Source organism: Notolepis coatsorum (genome assembly GCF_963971535.1).
Source record: "Notolepis coatsorum genome assembly, chromosome: 2".
Lineage (NCBI taxonomy): Eukaryota > Metazoa > Chordata > Actinopteri > Aulopiformes > Paralepididae > Notolepis > Notolepis coatsorum.
The window spans coordinates 188093496-188114316 of record NC_140166.1 but is presented as its reverse complement, the minus strand read 5'-3'; the positions used below and the strand labels follow the sequence as shown (position 1 = coordinate 188114316).

General features: G+C 43.2%; 1 protein-coding gene across 1 annotated transcript in view; it reads right to left on the bottom strand.

The window, feature by feature from the left end:
* The window catches only part of ssbp4 (single stranded DNA binding protein 4), a 240224-nt gene that overhangs the window by 9241 nt on the left and 210162 nt on the right, over positions 1-20821 (bottom strand). The window contains 4 exon segments of the mRNA XM_084309168.1: positions 6895-6920; positions 6923-6961; positions 7983-8109; positions 13478-13561. Coding sequence (XP_084165294.1) covers positions 6895-6920; positions 6923-6961; positions 7983-8109; positions 13478-13561 — 276 coding nt within the window.

Below are 20821 nucleotides of genomic sequence, written 5' to 3'. Positions count from 1 at the left end.
GATGCTACATCTCAAGGGGTTATTCCGAATAAAGAATTTCAATATATGATACACAGAGAGGAACACAGAGGAGAGTGATACACAGAGGAGAGTGGATACACAGAGGAGAGTGATACACAGAGGAGAGTGATACACAGAGGAGAGTGATACACAGAGGAGAGTGATACACAGAGGAGAGTGATACACAGAGGAGAGTGATACACAGAGGAGAGTGATACACAGAGGAGAGTGATACACAGAGGAGAGTGATACACAGAGGAGAGTGGAACACAGAGGAGAGTGATACACAGAGGAGAGTGATACACAGAGGAGAGTGATACACAGAGGAGAGTGGAACACAGAGGAGTGATACACAGAGGAGAGTGGAACACAGAGGAGAGTGGTACACAGAGGAGTGATACACAGAGGAGAGTGGAACACAGAGGAGAGTGATACACAGAGGAGAGTGATACAGAGAGGAGAGTGATACACAGAGGAGAGTGGAACACAGAGGAGTGATACACAGAGGAGAGTGGAACACAGAGGAGAGTGATACACAGAGGAGAGTGATACAAGAGAGGAGAGTGATACACAGAGGAGAGTGATACAGAGAGGAGAGTGATACACAGAGGAGAGTGATACACAGAGGAGAGTGGAACACAGAGGAGAGTGGTACACAGAGGAGTGATACACAGAGGAGAGTGATACAGAGAGGAGAGTGGAACACAGAGGAGAGTGATACACAGAGGAAAGTGATACAGAGAGGAGAGTGATACACAGAGGAGAGTGGAACACAGAGGAGTGATACACAGAGGAGAGTGGAACACAGAGGAGAGTGGTACACAGAGGAGAGTGATACATGGAGAGTGATACACAGGGGAGAGTGGTACACAGAGGAGAGTGATACACAGAGGAGAGTGATACACAGAGGAGTGATACACAGAGGAGAGTGATACACAGAGGAGAGTGATACACAGATGAGAGTGATACACAGTGGAGTGATACACAGAGGAGAGTGATACACAGAGGAGAGTGATACAGAGGAGAGTGATACAGAGGAGAGTGATACACAGAGGAGAGTGATACACAGAGGAGAGTGATACACAGAGGAGTGATACACAGAGGAGAGTGATACACAGAGGAGAGTGAGGAGAGTGATACACAGATGAGAGTGATAGACAGAGGAGAGTGATACACAGAGGAGAGTGATACACAGATGAGAGGAACAGAGGAGAGTGATACAGAGAGGAGAGTGATACACAGAGGAGAGTGATACAGAGATGAGAGTGATACACAGAGGAGAGTGATACACAGAGGAGAGAGGAACACAGAGGAGAGTGATACAGAGAGGAGAGTGATACACAGAGGAGAGTGATACAGAGAGGAGTGATACACAGATGAGAGTGATACACAGAGGAGTGATACACAGAGGAGTGATACACAGAGAGTGATACACAGAGGAGAGTGATACACATATGAGAGTGATACAGAGAGTGATACACATATGAGAGTGATACACAGGAGTGATACACAGAGGAGAGTGGAACACAGAGGAGAGTGGTACACAGAGGAGTGATACACAGAGGAGAGTGGTACACAGAGGAGTGATACACAGAGGAGAGTGGAACACAGAGGAGAGTGATACACAGAGGAGAGTGATACAGAGAGGAGAGTGATACACAGAGGAGAGTGGAACACAGAGGAGTGATACACAGAGGAGAGTGGAACACAGAGGAGAGTGATACACAGAGGAGAGTGATACATGGAGAGTGATACACAGGGGAGAGTGGTACACAGAGGAGAGTGATACACAGAGGAGAGTGATACACAGAGGAGTGATACACAGAGGAGAGTGATACACAGAGGAGAGTGATACACAGATGAGAGTGATACACAGTGGAGTGATACACAGAGGAGAGTGATACACAGAGGAGAGTGATACAGAGGAGAGTGATACAGAGGAGAGTGATACACAGAGGAGAGTGATACACAGAGGAGAGTGATACACAGAGGAGTGATACACAGAGGAGAGTGATACACAGAGGAGAGTGAGGAGAGTGATACACAGATGAGAGTGATAGACAGAGGAGAGTGATACACAGAGGAGAGTGATACACAGATGAGAGGAACAGAGGAGAGTGATACAGAGAGGAGAGTGATACACAGAGGAGAGTGATACAGAGATGAGAGTGATACACAGAGGAGAGTGATACACAGAGGAGAGAGGAACACAGAGGAGAGTGATACAGAGAGGAGAGTGATACACAGAGGAGAGTGATACAGAGAGGAGTGATACACAGATGAGAGTGATACACAGAGGAGTGATACACAGAGGAGTGATACACAGAGAGTGATACACAGAGGAGAGTGATACACATATGAGAGTGATACAGAGAGTGATACACATATGAGAGTGATACACAGGAGTGATACACAGAGGAGAGTGATACACAGAGGAGAGTGATACAGAGTAGAGTGATACAGAGAGGAGAGTGATACACAGATGAGAGTGATACACATGAGTGATACACAGAGGAGAGTGATACACAGAGGAGAGTGGTACACAGATGAGAGTGATACAGAGTAGAGTGATACACATATGAGAGTGATACACAGATGAGAGTGATACACAGGAGTGATACACAGAGGAGAGTGATACACAGAGGAGAGTGGTACACAGATGAGAGTGATACAGAGTAGAGTGATACAGAGAGGAGAGTGATACACAGAGGAGAGTGATACACAGATGAGAGTGATACAGATGAGTGATACAGAGAGGAGAGTGATACACAGAGGAGAGTGATACACAGATGAGAGTGATACACAGAGGAGAGTGATACACAGAGGAGAGTGATACACAGAGGAGAGTGATACAGAGGAGAGTGATACAGAGAGGAGAGTGATACACAGAGGAGAGTGATACAGAGGAGAGTGATACAGAGAGGAGAGTGATACACAGAGGAGAGTGATACACAGATGAGAGAGGAACACAGAGGAGAGTGATACACAGAGGAGAGTGGTACAGAGGAGTGATACACAGAGGAGAGTGATACACAGAGGAGAGTGATACACAGAGGAGAGTGATACACAGAGGAGAGAGGAACACAGAGGAGAGTGATACACAGAGGAGAGAGGAACACAGAGGAGAGTGATACAGAGGAGAGTGATACAGATGAGAGTGATACATAGAGGAGAGTGATACACAGAGGAGAGTGATACACAGGAGTGATACACAGAGGAGAGTGATACACATAGGAGAGTGATACATAGAGGAGAGTGATACACAGAGGAGAGTGATACACAGGAGTGATACACAGAGGAGAGTGATACATAGAGGAGAGTGATACACAGAGGAGAGTGATACACAGGAGTGATACACAGAGGAGAGTGGGACACAGAGGAGAGTGATACACAGATGAGAGTGATACACAGGAGTGATACACAGAGGAGAGTGATACAGATGAGAGTGATACAGATAGGAGAGTGATACACAGATGAGAGTGATACACAGAGGAGAGTGATACACAGAGGAGAGTGATACAGATGAGAGTGATACAGAGGAGAGTGATACAGAGAGGAGAGTGATACATAGAGGAGAGTGATACAGAGAGGAGAGTGATACAGAGAGGAGAGTGATACACAGAGGAGAGTGATACACATATGAGAGAGGAACACAGAGGCGAGTGATACACAGAGGAGAGTGATACAGAGGAGAGTGATACAGAGAGGAGTGATACACATAGGAGAGTGATACACAGAGGAGAGTGATACACAGAGGAGAGTGATACACAGAGGAGATTGGAACACAGAGGAGAGTGATACAGAGGAGAGTGATACAGAGGAGAGTGATACACAAAGGAGAGTGATACACAGATGAGAGTGATACACAGAGGAGAGTGATACAGAGGAGAGTGGTACAGATGAGAGTGATACAGAGAGGATAGTGATACACAGAGGAGAGTGATACACAGAGGAGAGTGATACAGAGGAGAGTGATACAGAGAGGAGAGTGATACACAGATGAGAGTGATACACAGATGAGAGTGATACACAGAGGAGAGTGATACAGATAGGAGAGTGATACACAGAGGAGAGTGATACACAGATGAGAGTGATACAGAGGAGAGTGATACAGAGAGGAGAGTGATACACAGATGAGAGTGATACACAGAGGAGAGTGATACACAGATGAGAGTGGAACACAGAGGAGAGTGATACAAATGAGAGTGATACACAGAGGAGAGTGATACACAGAGGAGAGTGATAAACAGAGGAGAGTGATACACAGAGGAGAGTGATACACAGATGAGAGTGATACAGAGGAGAGTGATACAGAGAGGAGAGTGATACACAGAGGAGATTGATACAGAGGAGAGTGATACACAGAGGAGAGTGATACACAGATGAGAGTGATACAGAGGAGAGTGATACACAGATGAGAGTGATACACAGATGAGAGTGATACAGAGGAGAGTGATACACAGAGGAGAGTGATACACAGATGAGAGTGATACACAGATGAGTGATACAGAGAGGAGAGTGATACACAGAGGAGAGTGATACACAGATGAGAGTGATATACAGAGGAGTGATACAGAGAGGAGAGTGATACACAGATGAGAGAGATACAGAGATGAGAGTGATACACAGATGAGAGTGATACACAGAGGATAGTGATACACAGAGGAGTGATACAGAGAGGAGAGTGATACACAGATGAGAGTGATACACATAGGAGAGTGATACACAGAGGAGAGTGATACACAGAGGAGAGTGGAACACAGAGGAGAGTGATACAGATGAGTGATACACAGAGGAGAGTGATACACAGAGGAGAGTGATAAACAGAGGAGAGTGATACACAGAGGAGAGTGATAAACAGAGGAGAGTGATACACAGAGGAGAGTGATACAGAGGAGAGTGATACACAGAGGAGAGTGATACACAGATGAGAGTGATACACAGAGGAGTGATACAGAGATGAGCGTGATACACAGATGAGAGTGATACACAGAGGAGAGTGATACACAGAGGAGAGTGATACACAGAGGAGAGTGATACACAGAGGAGTGATACCGAGAGGAGAGTGATACACAGAGGAGAGATACAGATATGAGAGTGATACACAGATGAGAGTGATACACAGATGAGAGTGATACACAGAGGAGAGTGATACACAGAGGAGAGTGATACACAGATGAGAGTGATACAAACTGTAGCATAAGTACAGTCATCTGATAGACTGATCCAAAACACAAATCTGTGAGTGTCTGCTGGTCAGTGTAGTAGTTTGAGCTAGTCTGACTCAGTGTGTCTCAGTGTGTACCTGTTGCTATGGCTACTGGTGATAATGTACCTGAATGTAATGCATGTACCTGTTTCAAAAAAGCATGTTTAAATTTAGGATAGATTTAGCATAAATATAAACATATGCTTATGAGCTATAGTTATTCTTAAAATGATTATGTTTACATTTTGTTTCATACCATATATCAACAGACCAGCCATCTTTATACATAAGGAATCATTTACTACAAATGTCCCAAATGTCTGTAATATATTTAGAAAGGTAAATGATAAATTATTCATGGTTAAATAAAGATTAGGTTAGAGGTTTCCCAATTACATATCCTTCTAGTGAGTCAGTGCTCGGGCATGTTTACACAGTCCATTACAAAATCAAAGCATCTCACATTTGTGTCTAATATTTGGAGGTTCCCATCCCATATCTCCACCAATATCCAGAACTGGGACACACTTATGAAATCCCAGAAATGATAGAATGGCTCTGTATTGAATTGTATTACAAGTTACAACTGATGTTCATGAAAACCCCAGACACCAGAAGCTAATCTGACACAGGACACACCCAAGATGTACAGGTTTTTACCTGTGCTGAGTACCGAGTGTTCTAACCAGCTGAATTAGTTACAACACAGTATGCCTTCCTTGAAGGTCAGCTGTTCATCCAGGCTCAGGCCAAAATATTTATACTGCTTAGTATAGAACAATACTCTTACTATTTTTCATACCCACTCCTTGGTGCAAAGTGCAAAAGTGGGGTCCACATATGAATTGGTACTCTGAGCACCAAAGCATGCTCTTGTGTCACCCTTGCAGTGTTCAGAGGAGGGGGAGTTGGTGGTAGGCCAGTGGTATCAAGCTGACTGGCTTAGCCTGCTACTAAATTGAGCTTCTAGCTGCGACTTCACGCTGTAAAAATAACTCTTCCCCTGACCGCAACCTGCTACAGCCTTTTAATTTACACGCTAGCCAGACGGTTTATTAACATAAGCATGTGACTGTCCCTCTGTATTCATAGCCGCCATCTGCAAATCCCTTGAATAGCTTTTTACTAAGTTCAGTGGGGACAGCAAAGCTCTCTTTTTTTAAACAGGGCATTAGATTGGATTTATGAATGGATTTATGAATGCGTAACGACTTTTATCCGGATGTTGCAACTGCAGGGCGGGCGTGGAATGGGCTGGTGTGACTGAATGACATCATTTAGGAGGGTGACGTGCTTTATGAACCTGGTCCATTGCAGACAGGTCTGAAAAAGGTTCTACTTTTTGGAGGACTGTGTTTCTCTCCTCCTTATTTACGACAAATGGATGTGTTGTGGTGTGTGTGTGTGAGTGTGTGTGTGTGTGTGAGAGAGAGAGAGAGAAAGAGAGAGAGAGAGAGAGAGAGAGAGAGAGAGAGAGAGAGAGAGAGAGAGAGAGAGAGAGAGAGAGAGGAGAGAGAGATAGAGAGAGAGAGAAAGAGAGGAGAGAGATAGAGATAGAGATAGAGAGAGAGAGAGAGAGAGATAGAGAGAGAGAGAGAGAGAGAGAGAGAGAGAGAGAGAGAGAGAGAGAGAGAGAGAGAGAGAGAGAGAGAGAGAGTATCACACAGTGTAGTGTATTTGTATACCTGTGGGCCCATGCCTCCCATGCCTCGGGGGGATTCATTCTCATTGGACCGCCCATATTTGGATGTCCTATTGTGGAGAAAAGTGAGCATGAGATACACAAGCAAAACATAAATAACATTGACAACAAAATCAGTGGTTAACAAATCAATACCAAGCTCCTATACTTTTACATACAGTATATTAAAGATAAGAACTGTAGTCCTTTATGCCAGGATCAGACTACACAATGTAGTCTTTCACGATGGTCACCACCATGTCAGATTAGGTTATCGTAGCATCCTAATATCTCGCTGTGTCTTGGTCGAGAGACAGGGCGCACTACGTGTTAGTCCCTGACAGATCGGCGCATGCCGTCTTAGCAGGAAGTTCACCAGGGATCGGGGGAGGAGGGGTTTGGTTTGGACGTCTCAGGAATTGTCACACGACTAGAAGAAGAAAAAAGGTAAATCATTTGAAGATGGTAGACCTCTCCACGGGGTGTCGTGGGGTCTCCCAGATGCCACACTACAAGGGCTAAAGAGGCCCAGTCCATTGTTCCCGATGTTCAGAATTGGGCACGATACTGGAAAATGTGTCAAAATCTGTCTGAAATGGTGTAGTCTGACCCCGGCATTACAGAAACATACATCATTAGGCTATAGGTTCTCATTCAATCCAATCCAATCCAATCCACTTTATTTATAGAGCACATTTAAAAACAACTAAGTTGACCAAAGTGCCGTACAAGTCCCACAACATAAGATAAAAAGATAAAAAGATAAAAACACAATAAAAACAAATACAATATGTCACATAAAAAAGGCAGGTCTCTCAAACTGTTTAAAAACCAAAAGCCAAAGCAAATAGATGAGTTTTGAGGCGTGATTTGAACACCTGCAGAGTGGGGGCCTGCCTTACATGCAGTGGCAGCTCATTCCAGAGCTTTGGGTCATTCACACAACCTACCAAAAAAGTGGTATCAGGGTCGAATGCAAGGTATTGGTATGCAGTATCGACATTTTTCAAACGATACCCAGCCCTATGTGTGTGTGTCAGTGTGCACACACACATGCTTGCTTCCTTGGTGTATGTATGCATGCATCCCTACCTTGTGGTCTGGTTGGGTCCAGGCTGTTTGGCAGGAGGGGCTGTGACCCAGGGATTCCCCCGGGGGGCTGGTTTGGCATGCGGAGGGAGGGCCGGGGGCCTCCTGGGTACCGAGGTGACATGAATGGCTACCGAGAGAAGGACACAGGAAGGACAAAGAGTTTGTTTATGGTCTGGATCAAGTTTTGTGGATGAGCATGGCATGCTATATAAGTGGTGTATATTTTCATATTCAGTAGACATGATATCACACAGACCAGCCCACTCTTCATATGGTGATCATAAAAGGCAAAAACCTCTCATAGCTCTGAATCTCAGCAGAACAATTCTAGTGCTTTTCTGTCCCTGGTCAGCAGGGGGAGCTATTGTGTTGAGGGAAAATTGCAGTTGACATACATTTCCCCCCAAAAAGGAGGGTTTAATAAATAAAAAATAAAATAAAAAAACATTTGGATAAATATAAGAAGAAGAGAGAAAGAGAGAGAAAGAGAGAGAGAGAGAGAGAGAGAGAGAGAGAGAGAGAGAGAGAGAGAGAGAGAGAGAGAGAGAGAGAGAGAGAGAGAGAGAGAGAGAGAGAGAGAGAGAGAGAGGAGAGAGAGAGAGAGAGAGAGAATAAGTGAGGTTGTGGAGTTGAAAGAGAGATATGGGGAGAGATTGTGTTAAAGATTTCATTTTAATAAAAAGTTAATTTATCACTTGCAAAGTACTGGTACACTGCCGTGAAATGCTTAGATGTAGATGTAAAGGGTTTAGAGAAGAAACACTAGCGTTGCCTCTGTGTGATTCAGTTCAGTGTTGTGACATAACCAGACAGAGGTACAACAAGCTACGTTAAACGGAGACTCAGTGGTGTGGTCTGTGTAACAGGAACTGAAGACACCTTCCCTAAAGATGTTGGAGCATAATTAGGATGAGAACAAGCCATGCAGAATCAGGGCGGCGTAGCTAGTGAATAATGTAAAACCAACACAGACAAATGTGGTTAAAAATGTGCGCAACCAGATGTCACTGAGAATGCTATCACACCATTGAGAGATTATACCACTAACAGGGGCGACAGTGGCTCGGGAGGTAGAGCAGTCGTCTGGCAATCCGGAGGTTCCCGGTTCGATTCCCGCTCCTCCCGGGCAGTGTGTCAATGTGTCCTTGAGCAAGATACTTAACCCCTAATTGCTCCCGATGAGCAGGTTCGCACCTTGCATGGTTGCCTCCGCCATCGGTGTGTGAATGTGTGAGTGAATGGCTAAAATGTGAATAACAAATTGTAAAGCGCTTTGGATAAAAGCGCTATGTAAAAAAGCAGCCATTTAACATCATCTGTGTTTTAAAATCAACTAAACTATTTTAATCTACTGTATCAGCAGTGTTAGTGTATCAGGAGAATACACTATGTAACAATAATAAGTGTTATTGACTTGAATGAGAAGACTTGTATTTTGGTTATGATTTAGTTCTCTTACTCAATTTCACAATTTTCTTATATACTATGATTCTACTGTCACCATGCTTGCATATGCTCACTACATGTATTTATTGCTCCATCTCCGCCCACTACAAACATGGGAACTCTTTAACCCCTGTCCCAAACCCCCCACATCTCTCTGAGTGGTTGTCTCGTAGTGCTGACCAAGGTGGTGGGGTGGATGTCTCGGGGTCTTGGCCAAGATCGCAGTGACTGTTCTACGTGCACCACCGAGGCCATGGATCAGCTTCTTACCGTCTTCTGTCCGTGGTCTGTCAACATGGTTTAGACGTGGAGTTCATTGGTGGGTTAAGTACTTCTATTCTATTCACATAATATGCTTACTACATATATCTATTCTATTCACATGCTTACCACTTGTATCTATTGCTATGTCCGCCCATCACAATCACGCAAACTGTCTAATGCCTGTCCCGTCTGCGTGAATACTTTCCCAAAGGCAGTTGTCCTTCCGCGTTCGGTTTACGCGGCCTGATTGGCCACTGACGCTTCTCTCAACACCCAATCGTGTTACTCCTAACACTCGCTCCTAACTTTAAGAACTTCTCTCAGTTCCACAAGTCCATCACATCAGTTACCTACCTGCATCAATATATTACTAACTATCAACTAACTCGCTACCGCCGTGCATCAATATACTAACTAACTAGCACATCAATGCACTAACTACTACCGCCGTGCATCGCTATACTGCTACCGCCGTGCATCAATATACTAACTATCACATCAATGCACTAACTACTACCGCCGTGCATCGCTATACTGCTACCGCCGTGCAGCAATATACTAACTATTGATGTGATGTCGATTGATATGAATAGCTGGTTACGTTAATATAGAGAGATGAAAACAATACGTTATTTATATTGATGTGATGTCGATTGATATGAATAGCTAGTTACATTAATATAGAGAGATGAAAACAATACGTTATTTATATTGATGTGATGTCGATTGATATTAATAGCGTGTTACGTTAATATAGAGAGATGAAAACAATACGTTATTTATATTGATGTGATATCTATTGATATGAATAGCGGGTTACGTTAATATAGAGAGATGAGGGCGGTCAGGTGGCGTAGCGGAGATTGCGTTCGTCACCAACCCCGGAGACGCTGGATTCGCCTGTTCGAATCCAGCTCACAGCTCCGGGGTTGTCACCAGCTTGGCTGGCCGTTCACACTAATACAATTGGCAGTATTAGAGGGTGGGAGAAGCTGGCGGGGTGGGTCCGGGTCGCTGTAAACAGCGACTCCTACAGTTCGGTCGGGGCGCCTGCTAAGCGCGGATAGGATCTAAGTGGGATAGTGTGATCCTTCCACACGCTACGCCCTCTCAGTGAGAGTCCGCGCTGCCAGGTGAAAAGAAGCGGTTGATTGGCTAGACGTGTGTCGGAGGAAGCACGTGATAGCCTCCACTCTCCCAGACCGACTGTGGGGGGTAAGTGCGCAGCGACCAGGAAGGGGATTGGGAATTGGCATAACGACTAACATTGGGATGGGAGAAAAATCGGAGGAAAAAGGAGGGGGAAAAAGATAAATAAAAAAAAAAAATATTTAGAGAGATGAAAACAATACGTTATTTATATTGATGTGATGTCGATTGTTATGATAGAGAGATGAAAACAACACGAGGAAATGGGCTGTGGAACGGAAGGACTTGGGCTGTGGAACTGAAAGCTAGGCGCAACACGATTGGGCGCTGAGAGAAGCGTCAGTGGCCAATCAGGCCGCGTAAACCGAACACGGAAGGACAACTGCCTTGGGGAAAGTATTCACGCGTCCCGTCTTCCTGTGAGTGGCTGTCTCGGAGTGATGACTGGGAGGATGGGACCCTCTCTGCGCCGCCCCTTTGCCTTAAATAGATCCGCTATCAGCTCTATCTTTAATCTTTCAAAACGTTCAGTTGCTATCACATGCACTTATCTGTGTTTCACCACACATATGAGTGCATGCTTACCAACTGTTCGCCTGTTTTACTGCAACACTACTATCACCGACATCTAAGAAGGGAGATCCCCCCTTGAATGGCCCTTCTAAGGTTTCTCTCCTCCACATTGCCTATTGCCTGTGGTGCATTTTTTCCTATTGCTAGGTTTTAGTGAGTTTTTCCTTACCTTCGTGTGGGGTATGTCTGGGAGTGTTGCATTTATTTTGCATTTATAAAAAAAAAATTGGACTTTATGGTGTTTTTGTTTTGTTCTTGACTTATTGTGATGTTTCTTCTTTAAAGAAGACGTGTCCGGCCCATGGGGACATTAACGTGTGTTGTCGGGCCTTACAAATAAATTTGATTTGATTATGACAGCTATAATCATCCTCACATGGAGATGAGCAAAATAATAACAATTGACAACAAAGGCGTGGCTACGTGGGGGGGGGGGGTTGGGGGACTGACTAACTGTTGTTTTCCCTTCCCTCCCTCTATCCTCCTCTCCTCTCTTTTGCTCCTCTCTCCTCCCCTCCTCTGTTTTCCTCCTCTCTGCTCTCCTCTCCTCCCATCTCCTCTCTTCTTTCTTCTCCTTTCCTCATCTCCTCTCTTTTCCCCTCTACTCTGCCCTCCATCTCCTCTCTTCTTTCCTCCTCTCCTTTTCTCATCTCTATTTTGCCCCTCTACTCTGCCCTCCTCTCCCTCCATCTGCTCTTTTCTCCTTTGCTACTCTCCTTTCTTCTCCTCTATCACTCTCTCCACTCTTTTGCTCCTCTCCTCTCCTCTCCTCAGTGCTATAGCGCTATGCTATGTCTCCTTGTCCATGTTGTGGTGAGTTTGTGTGTTGAGAGCTGCACAGTTCCAGGCCATGCTGCAATATTAATGGTGTATTGATGGACTATGGGCTGGTGAGTGCAGGGAAAGAGGAGCAGAGAGGAGGCAGAGAGGAGGCAGAGAGGAGGCAAAGAGGAAGTAGAGAGGAAGCCGGCCAGATGCACCTCCACTCCTTCCAGCTGGTCCAACGCAGCTAAATTATTTATCTTACGCCTCATGGATGCTGCCTGTCCTGTCTGCTAGCAACAAGGGGCCGGTGCTATTTGTATGTTCTCCCTCTATGAGTGTGTGTGTGTGTGTGTGTGTGTGTGTGTGTGTGTGTGTGTGTGTGTGTGTGTGTGTGTGTGTGTGTAGAGTACAGTAGAGCAGAGGAGAGTAGAATACAGTAGAGTAGAGTAGAGCAGAGTAGAGCAGAGCAGAGCAGAGCAGAGTCGTGTAGAGTAGAGTAGAGTAGAGTAGTGTAGAGTAGAGTAGAGTAGAGTAGAGCAGAGTAGAGTAGAGCAGAGTAGAGTAGAGTAGAGTAGAGCAGAGTAGAGTAGAGTAGAGTAGAGTAGAGCAGAGTAGAGTAGAGTAGTGTAGAGTAGAGTAGAGTAGAGTAGAGCAGAGTAGAGTAGAGCAGAGTAGAGTAGAGTAGAGTAGAGCAGAGTAGAGTAGAGTAGAGTACAGCAGAGTAGAGTAGAGTAGAGTAGTGTAGAGTAGAGTAGAGCAGAGTAGAGTAGAGCAGAGTAATGTAGAGCAGAGTAGAGCAGAGTAGAGCAGAGCAGAGTAGTGTAGAGTAGTGTAGAGTAGAGTAGAGTAGAGTAGTGTAGAGTAGAGCAGAGCAGAGTAGTGTGTAGAGTAGAGTAGAGCAGAGTAGAGTAGTGTAGTGTAGAGTAGAGTAGAGTAGAGTAGAGCAGAGTAGAGTAGAGTAGTGTAGCGTAGAGTAGTGTAGAGTAGAGTAGTGTAGAGTAGAGTAGAGTAGAGTAGAGTAGTGTAGCGTAGAGTAGTGTATAGTAGAGTAGTGTAGAGTAGAGTAGAGTAGAGTAGTGTAGAGTAGAGCAGAGTAGAGTAGAGCAGAGTAGAGTAGAGCAGAGCAGAGCAGAGTAGAGTAGAGTAGAGTAGAGTAGAGTAGAGCAGAGCAGAGCAGAGCAGAGTAGAGTAGAGTAGAGTAGAGCAGAGTAGAGTACAGCAGAGTAGACTAGAGTAGAGTAGAGCTGTCTGAGCCCAGATAAGGGAAGATGGGAAGCGTGCTGGTGCTTGAGTCTTACCTGTCCGTGAGGGCCCATCATGGGGTTGCTGGGGTTGTGTGGGGGAGGCTGTGCGTGGGGGGATGGCTGTGATCCTGGAGGGCCCTTAAGAGGAGAAAACAAGAGGAACATGAGTGAAATGCTCCAGGAATTTTGCCTGGTACTCATACAGCCACGAAGCTGCATTCAAACCTCCTCTCAAGATGTAAGCTCACAAAACATATATATATTGAAAGAATGCAGAAAAACATGATAAATCAAAGACACAACACTTAAGAAAGGAACCTGACAACTCAGAGTAAGTGCAGTCCATGGTCCACTCACTGCCACGCGTGACTATGAGTACAGAGCACTAAAAGCAGCCATATCTTATAAAGTAAACAACTTCACATAGTGCACTGTTCATAGTATACTACTGAATTATCATCTAAATTACCCCGTTAGAATCATTGTAAAGAAAATTGGCTCAGTTCACCAGGGAGCAAATGCAGCATGTCCAATTTAGAGACATAAAAATGCTGTGTGCATATATACACAGCAGCACAAGGGTTTACATCAACTCTGTGTTGTGGAAGGAGAAACAAGAATGAACGCATCTAACCAATCAGAGATTTGTCACTGGATCATACAGTATATCGAAGGCCAAGAAGTTCTTGATAGAGAGTCTGAGAATCTAATTCTGCTGAGCAACAACAAAGTGTAAAGGAAGTAAGAGTAAACTGTGTTAATTGACCCTCTAAGGGTGAAGGCCAAGCAGGAGTGTATCCACACGGGTACATGTGAGGGCTGCGGGTGTGTGTGGTTCACAAGCAGATTATTACTTTAAGTTATCCGTGTAACGAACAGTGATGCCACAGATTACTTGTAAAAATTATCTGATTACTGATTACTCCTTTAAAAAGTAATCTAGTTACTTTACTGATTACTTTGAAAGTAACTAGGTTACGAAGTTGTCGTCGTCCCCCCTGCTGCTGCCACAAGAATGACAACAGTTTTTTTTTTTAATAATGCTTTATTGAAAGTGCATATGTCATAAATCATGATTGGCTGCTCAGACAGGTCATCATGAGACGTCATCACCCATCAGGCCATACTCCGGTCTAGCTGTCTGTACCCCTGGCTCTCTTATCATCAGCATTATGAGATAGTAACTAAATAGTAACTCACAGCCACTTGGAAAAGTAACTGTAATCAGATTACTGGCTTTTAAAAAGTAACAAGTTAGATTACTATTTACTGAAAAAAGCAATCAGATTACAGTAACTAGTTACTGGCATCACTGGTAACGAATAACCACTAAACTGCTTACGCAGACATTAAGGAGAAGGGGGAAAATAAACAACACAAAACAACCTTTACAGGCGGAAGCCTCAAAGAAAATATATCAAGTCCAAAAAACAGGACAACACTCAATAAAGAGGTATAGTAGAAAAAGAAATAAGCCACAAAGGCACCTCCTAATAACGGAGTTTATATTGAAAACATGAAACAATAAACCTCCACTAAGGGAGTTTATGTGCCGTAGTGGGAAAAGACAGTTCCAAAAGAAACAACCATAAAAGGCTCAGCCTCTATAAAACAAAGTGTAGAATAAAGCCAGTAGCCCAAAACAAGAATGGCTACGTACAAATAAAGGCTAAATTCTGAGTAGGGCAGAGATCAGCACTACACTTCAATATAACAAGCATGACCAGAAGAATAGTCAACACTAGGAAATGAAAAAGCACTGTGAGATTCAAACTTAAATAGACTCAGCCTTTCCATAGGCACAGCTGCACTGAATCAGGTGCAATCAAGCCCACACACCTGCCGACCCATGAGGCAATTAACCACAGAGACCAGTGATTGACAGCTATCCCTCACAGGAAGACGAAATAAGGCAAAAACCATGACAGTACATTGGTCCTCATTCTCAAACGGACATACGTGAAAGTTACCAAGGAATTCCTTCGTAACTCGATTTACGTACTTATTCGGCATTCTCGAACGGCTTTGTATTGTAAATTCATTGTAGGATATTAATTTTTTTTGTGATATTTTTATTGGAAGTAAAAAAAAATTACACATCTGATCAAAATAATAATACATTAAATAAAATAGAATACAGAGAAATGTAGAGGAGAAAAGGAAGCAGAGAAGGAGAGGTAGAAGAAGAGAGGGGGAGAGAGAGGTGGGGGGGGCCTCGATCGTTCAGTGAGGTGGGACTAGGACACTAGGTGGAGTCAAAGTAAGCTAGGAGTGGGTCCCATTTTTTCTGGAATGTACTTATATTGCCTCTGGTGGAATATCTGATTCTTTCTAATTTGAGGGTGGTTTAGTTGACTTCCATTGGAGAAGGAGATGGCGTCTCACTACCAAGGAGGTAAAAGCCAGAATCCCTAATTGTCTGGAAGTGAACCATGCATAGTCTTCTGGAATACCAAAGATGGCAGTATGTGGAGAAATATTTACAGAGAGTGTAAATATTTTGGACATTGTGTCAAAGTAATTTTTCCAGAGGTTAGTCAGGAGCGGACATGTGTAGAACATGTGGGTTAAGTTACAGGGTGAGGTATTACATTTGTCACACCTATCCCGTTGTAGGATTTATGTAGGATTTACGAACTCGAAGTCATAAGTCGGACAGACCATTGTGCACCCGTGTTTTCAACAGCTGTCTGTGGGAGAAGTCCTTGGGGATTGCCATCCTACAGACATATTCTACCATCCACCATTTATTCATATAGGATGAATGAAGCCTTTAAACATGAATTTGATTTACTTGATGATGTCACTATTATTAGATACAGTTTACAATTTCTCTCAAGAACTAAACACATCACTTCAGTAATATGTCAGAGAATACACGTGGCACTGGCAGCGCTGGTGGACGCGTTCCCGTGGCAACGCGGTCCAGGCGATGCTGGACAGCCAGGAGAGGGTCGCCAACAGCCTAGAAAAGACCGCACAATTACTCAGTAGTATTTATATATTTTATACCCAGTTTAATCACCTGTGCATTGTGTTACTATTGCACTGTTGTTACATTTGCACTCTGGTTGGATGATGTATTGTACTTGTGCTGTATAATGACAATACATTTGAATGTAATCTCATTTTGAGATCAGTCACAAATTGCTTCCGTGCTACCTGTTGAATGGGTCAGCACTGTGGAGATGCAATGCCTGTTTTGCACACGCCTCCTTCGCCTTATAAGGAGCTGGTTGGGCGTGTCTGTGTGCAAATTCAGGTGTACGAGAACACACTTGCCGTTTAAGAACAAGTGATGTTTTTCATTCATGGGAACCCAGCTGCGAAGATTTTGGCCACTTTTTATTTGGCGCATTCAGGAATCCGGAGGAGGATTTTAGTAAATTTGTTAGTACGAAATTTTTACCAAGATATTTACAAAGGTACTTACGAACATGTTCGAGAATGAGGACCATTGAGTGTATAATTTTGGATATGACCTAACGGGAATAGGTTGTCCATATGCGTCTGCATGTCCCAATTATGAATATCCCTAGAAAGAATACATTAGTCAGCAGAATATTCCAAATATTTCCATGGAAATGGAACCACAGACTGTAACAATTCAAAGGTAAATGGGATGAGGGGTTTACGTGAATCCTCATCCCATTTAATATCGGCTTCCAAATGATCATATTCAGGTATCTCCTAGTTGGGGTATATAGAGCTTAATCCCGGCCATATGGTGTCTACGTGTGCCAACTCGAACACAGAATATGAATTATGTTAATTACATGAATATTAATATGCATGGGATGGAAATGCTGCCAGTTGTAAAGTTGAAGAGTCTTTTGACAGTGCCTTCCCTGTTAGTAACCTCATATGACTCCACTGAGCAGGCGTTACCAGACGCCTGTTAGCACCCGAACATCCACAAAGAGAGACCTCCCACTGCCTTATCTACCAGTCTGTCATAGCCTCCAACTAGTACACTGTTATCTGGTAACATTATAGGTGCATGTATTTGTGTACGTGTATGTGTGTGTATTGTGTGTGTGTGTGTGTGTGTGTGTGTGTGTGTGTGTGTGTGTGTGTGTGTGTGTGTGTGTGTGTGTGTGTATGTGTGTGTGTGTGTGTGTATGTGCGTGCACATGGGGTGTGATGATGTGAGCCATGTGTGACTGGGACTTGATGAGTGTGAATCTGAAATGTGTGTCTCTTTTCCAAGTGAAAAGAGGACATTTGGCTCTAAGGTGTGTGTGTGTGTGTGTGTGTGTGTGTGTGTGTGTGTGTGTGTGTGTGTGTGTGTGTGTGTGTGTGTGTGTGTGTGAGAGAGTGTGTGTGTGTGTGTGTGTGATGGTGGTACACTGACAGCACTAGTGGAGGAATCAGTATGCCTGACTGGCAGCCTGAAACAGGAGTGTAGCTACACACATGTTCAAACATCTATACAGGCAGACAATACATTAAAAAGTACATGGTATAGGACAGTACAGTATAGGGAATGGTCATGAGTACTAAACGTTACCAAGAACTGAACTGATCCATGACTTTTACTGAACTGTAATGACTCAGACTGCTAGTTTGGGGTCATTTGAGATGACAATCCTTTTTTCTTCATTAGAGAGAGATCTGACATGATGTTATGTCTCACAAATGCAGAAAACCAAGTCGATTTGCTGTGATTTATTAGAGGTTATCAGATTTGAGAATTGTGGTAAATCTCCTGATACCAATACCCTGTTTCAGCCTGTAGTTTCAGCCCGATACTCTGCAGCACCCACACCCCTAGTCCATGAGTATCTAAGAGTAATAATAATAATAATAATAATAATAATAATAATAATAATAATAATAATAATAATAATAATACTTAACTCATTCTGCGCCATCGCTTAATGCGCCAGAGGGCGCTAGTACGCCACCGCTTTAATCAATGGGGGGACTGCAAGATTTGCGAGTGCTTAAAATATATCTTATATTATAGCTATGGGTCTAATACACCCGTCGATTGTCAGTGAGTTGCTTCCAGTCAACATGTACAAAACGGATTGTTTTTTCATACGTACATTTCCGTTTTGAATATGAATATAGTTTTGGTGATTCTTAGTAATCCCAGGAAAAGACGCGATAATAGCCCTTTAGTGGAATACACTAAACACATTCGCCTGACTATCGAATCTTCCTGAAATCAGATTATCATTATTATCCTTCCTCGTAGCGCGAGGGCTCCCCTGCCACCTCCTCCCACTCAATGGCACACACAGAGACAGCTTCGATCGGGTAGAAGAAAATAGCAGATCAACGCAATATTTTATATATAGAGTTCTTACCTGGTATCTGATGTAATGCAAAAGAAAGAATCCAATTATCTGATCGCCATTCCAAATACTGCTCTTAGAGGTCCGTCCCACATTACCGAGCGTTATACATGAACGGGCGGGCGGGGTTACTGTTCCATGCCGTCGTTGTAAAGGCCTACCTCGCCTGAGTATTTAAACCCTGCACGCACGGCTCGGATTGTCCCAGAAAAGAAACTACACCATTTCTAATGGAGTGCAATACCAGCTGGCGGTATTTGCCCTTTTGCGAGCTCAGACCCATTCCCAATGATAACATCAGGCTGGATGGATGAAAATGAATGGATATAGCTAATAAAAGAAATAACGATTAAAACCCGAGTTTTCTCATGATTGGCGCTGAACGGTTGGCGAGTTAACCCGACTTTTCTCGTGGCTGGCGTTGAATGAGTTAAGATATAAATAAATAATTTTACATATATAAATGAATAAGATATTTGTATACACACAGACAGATATACATTCAGATATAAATTCTTACTAATGAAAAGACATGCTAACTATGGAGCACGGCTCTGAAGACAGAAGTGTTTGAGCTCTTGAGATACAGCTGTTTACTGAGCTGGTTTCATTGATTCTATTCAACTTGCTGTCAACATATTGAGTCGTTCAGCCTTTCATAAATCCACTTGCTAACTGGATACACAACATGCGCTTATTCAATAAACTATTCAGGCATTTCAAAATGATGAGTGATGTTACTAGTGGAATTATGGCCATTATGACACTGTATCCTCAAACTCACAGTCCATTCTGTTTAAACCATCAGGATTCACAACAACACCTAGAATCCATTGCACACATAACAAATGTAATAACAGATGTAATGCATACAAACACCTGTACATAGCTCGTCATGACCGTATTGTGGACATTGTGTCTGATGCAGTACGGAACATCTCACCATCTAGTGCAGCAATGTACAAACATGCTAGAGTGCTACCAGAGTGGTTTGGTCTTACCAACGATGTCTTTGCTAATACACCGGATATTGTTTTTGTTGACACCAGCCACAGGGAGGTGCTGGTCATAGAAGTAGGCTGTGCCTTTGATCTGTACATGGACCAGGCCTTCCGGGACAAGTATATCAAATACCAACCACTGATGGCCGACCTTGGGTACAGGTGTAGATACAGTGTACTTGTATTCTGAAATCTTGGCCATGTATTGTAGTTTTTTTGCGGCCATTTTGAAGAGCGCCTCGCCAGCTATCTGCCAGCGTCGGAATTTCTCAAAACTACACTTCCTGTGGTCCGCTATGGTCGTTCAAAGTTCGGCGTTCTGAATGAATCATATCAATAATTGTTATGATTCGCGATAATAAGCTACAAAAGGTAAAGTTTTTGACAAATATTGAAACGCAGTCAGTTTCTCCACACTATTGTAATCATGTAGGAATAATTAGATCTGAAATTAGTTACAAAATGATTACACTGTGGGAGAAATAAAAAAGTACAGTCGATTACATTAAATATCTGTATATGTTATTATGCATGCCTGGTGATACTATATCCAAATTGAACTCGGCCATTTGAAAGATACTATATGTATATATATATATAAATGTGCGAATTGGCTATAATAAGGTAATGTATAAGCATATATTCTATATTCTATAATAATATTTCAAATTGCATTGGTCCGGATGGGAGAATTCAGTACTGTATATACAAAACCTTCAATTTTATCATCTTCCCTTTATTAATTTCCTTAGATCTTTTGTACACATGATCTCAAGAGGGTACTGAACTAGCTCAGTGGCAGTTTTTTAAGTTTGGTCATTATTATCATGGTTTTATTCACTGTCAAAGATGAAAAGAAAAATCATAATTCATATTTTCCTTTGTTTCATCAGAATTTAAGCAAGCCTAGTAATAGACACAATATTTCTGACACTGAGAATACATTCATTGAGGTCCATAGATGTTCCTAGATACCAAGAATATGCAAATAGCCCTTGTAGAAGTGGAGCAATATTCCATTTACCATAGGTATACATTTTATGCAGATTTCACCTGGGGTGGAACAGGTTAACTGTTTTTAGATGGCTGTGTTG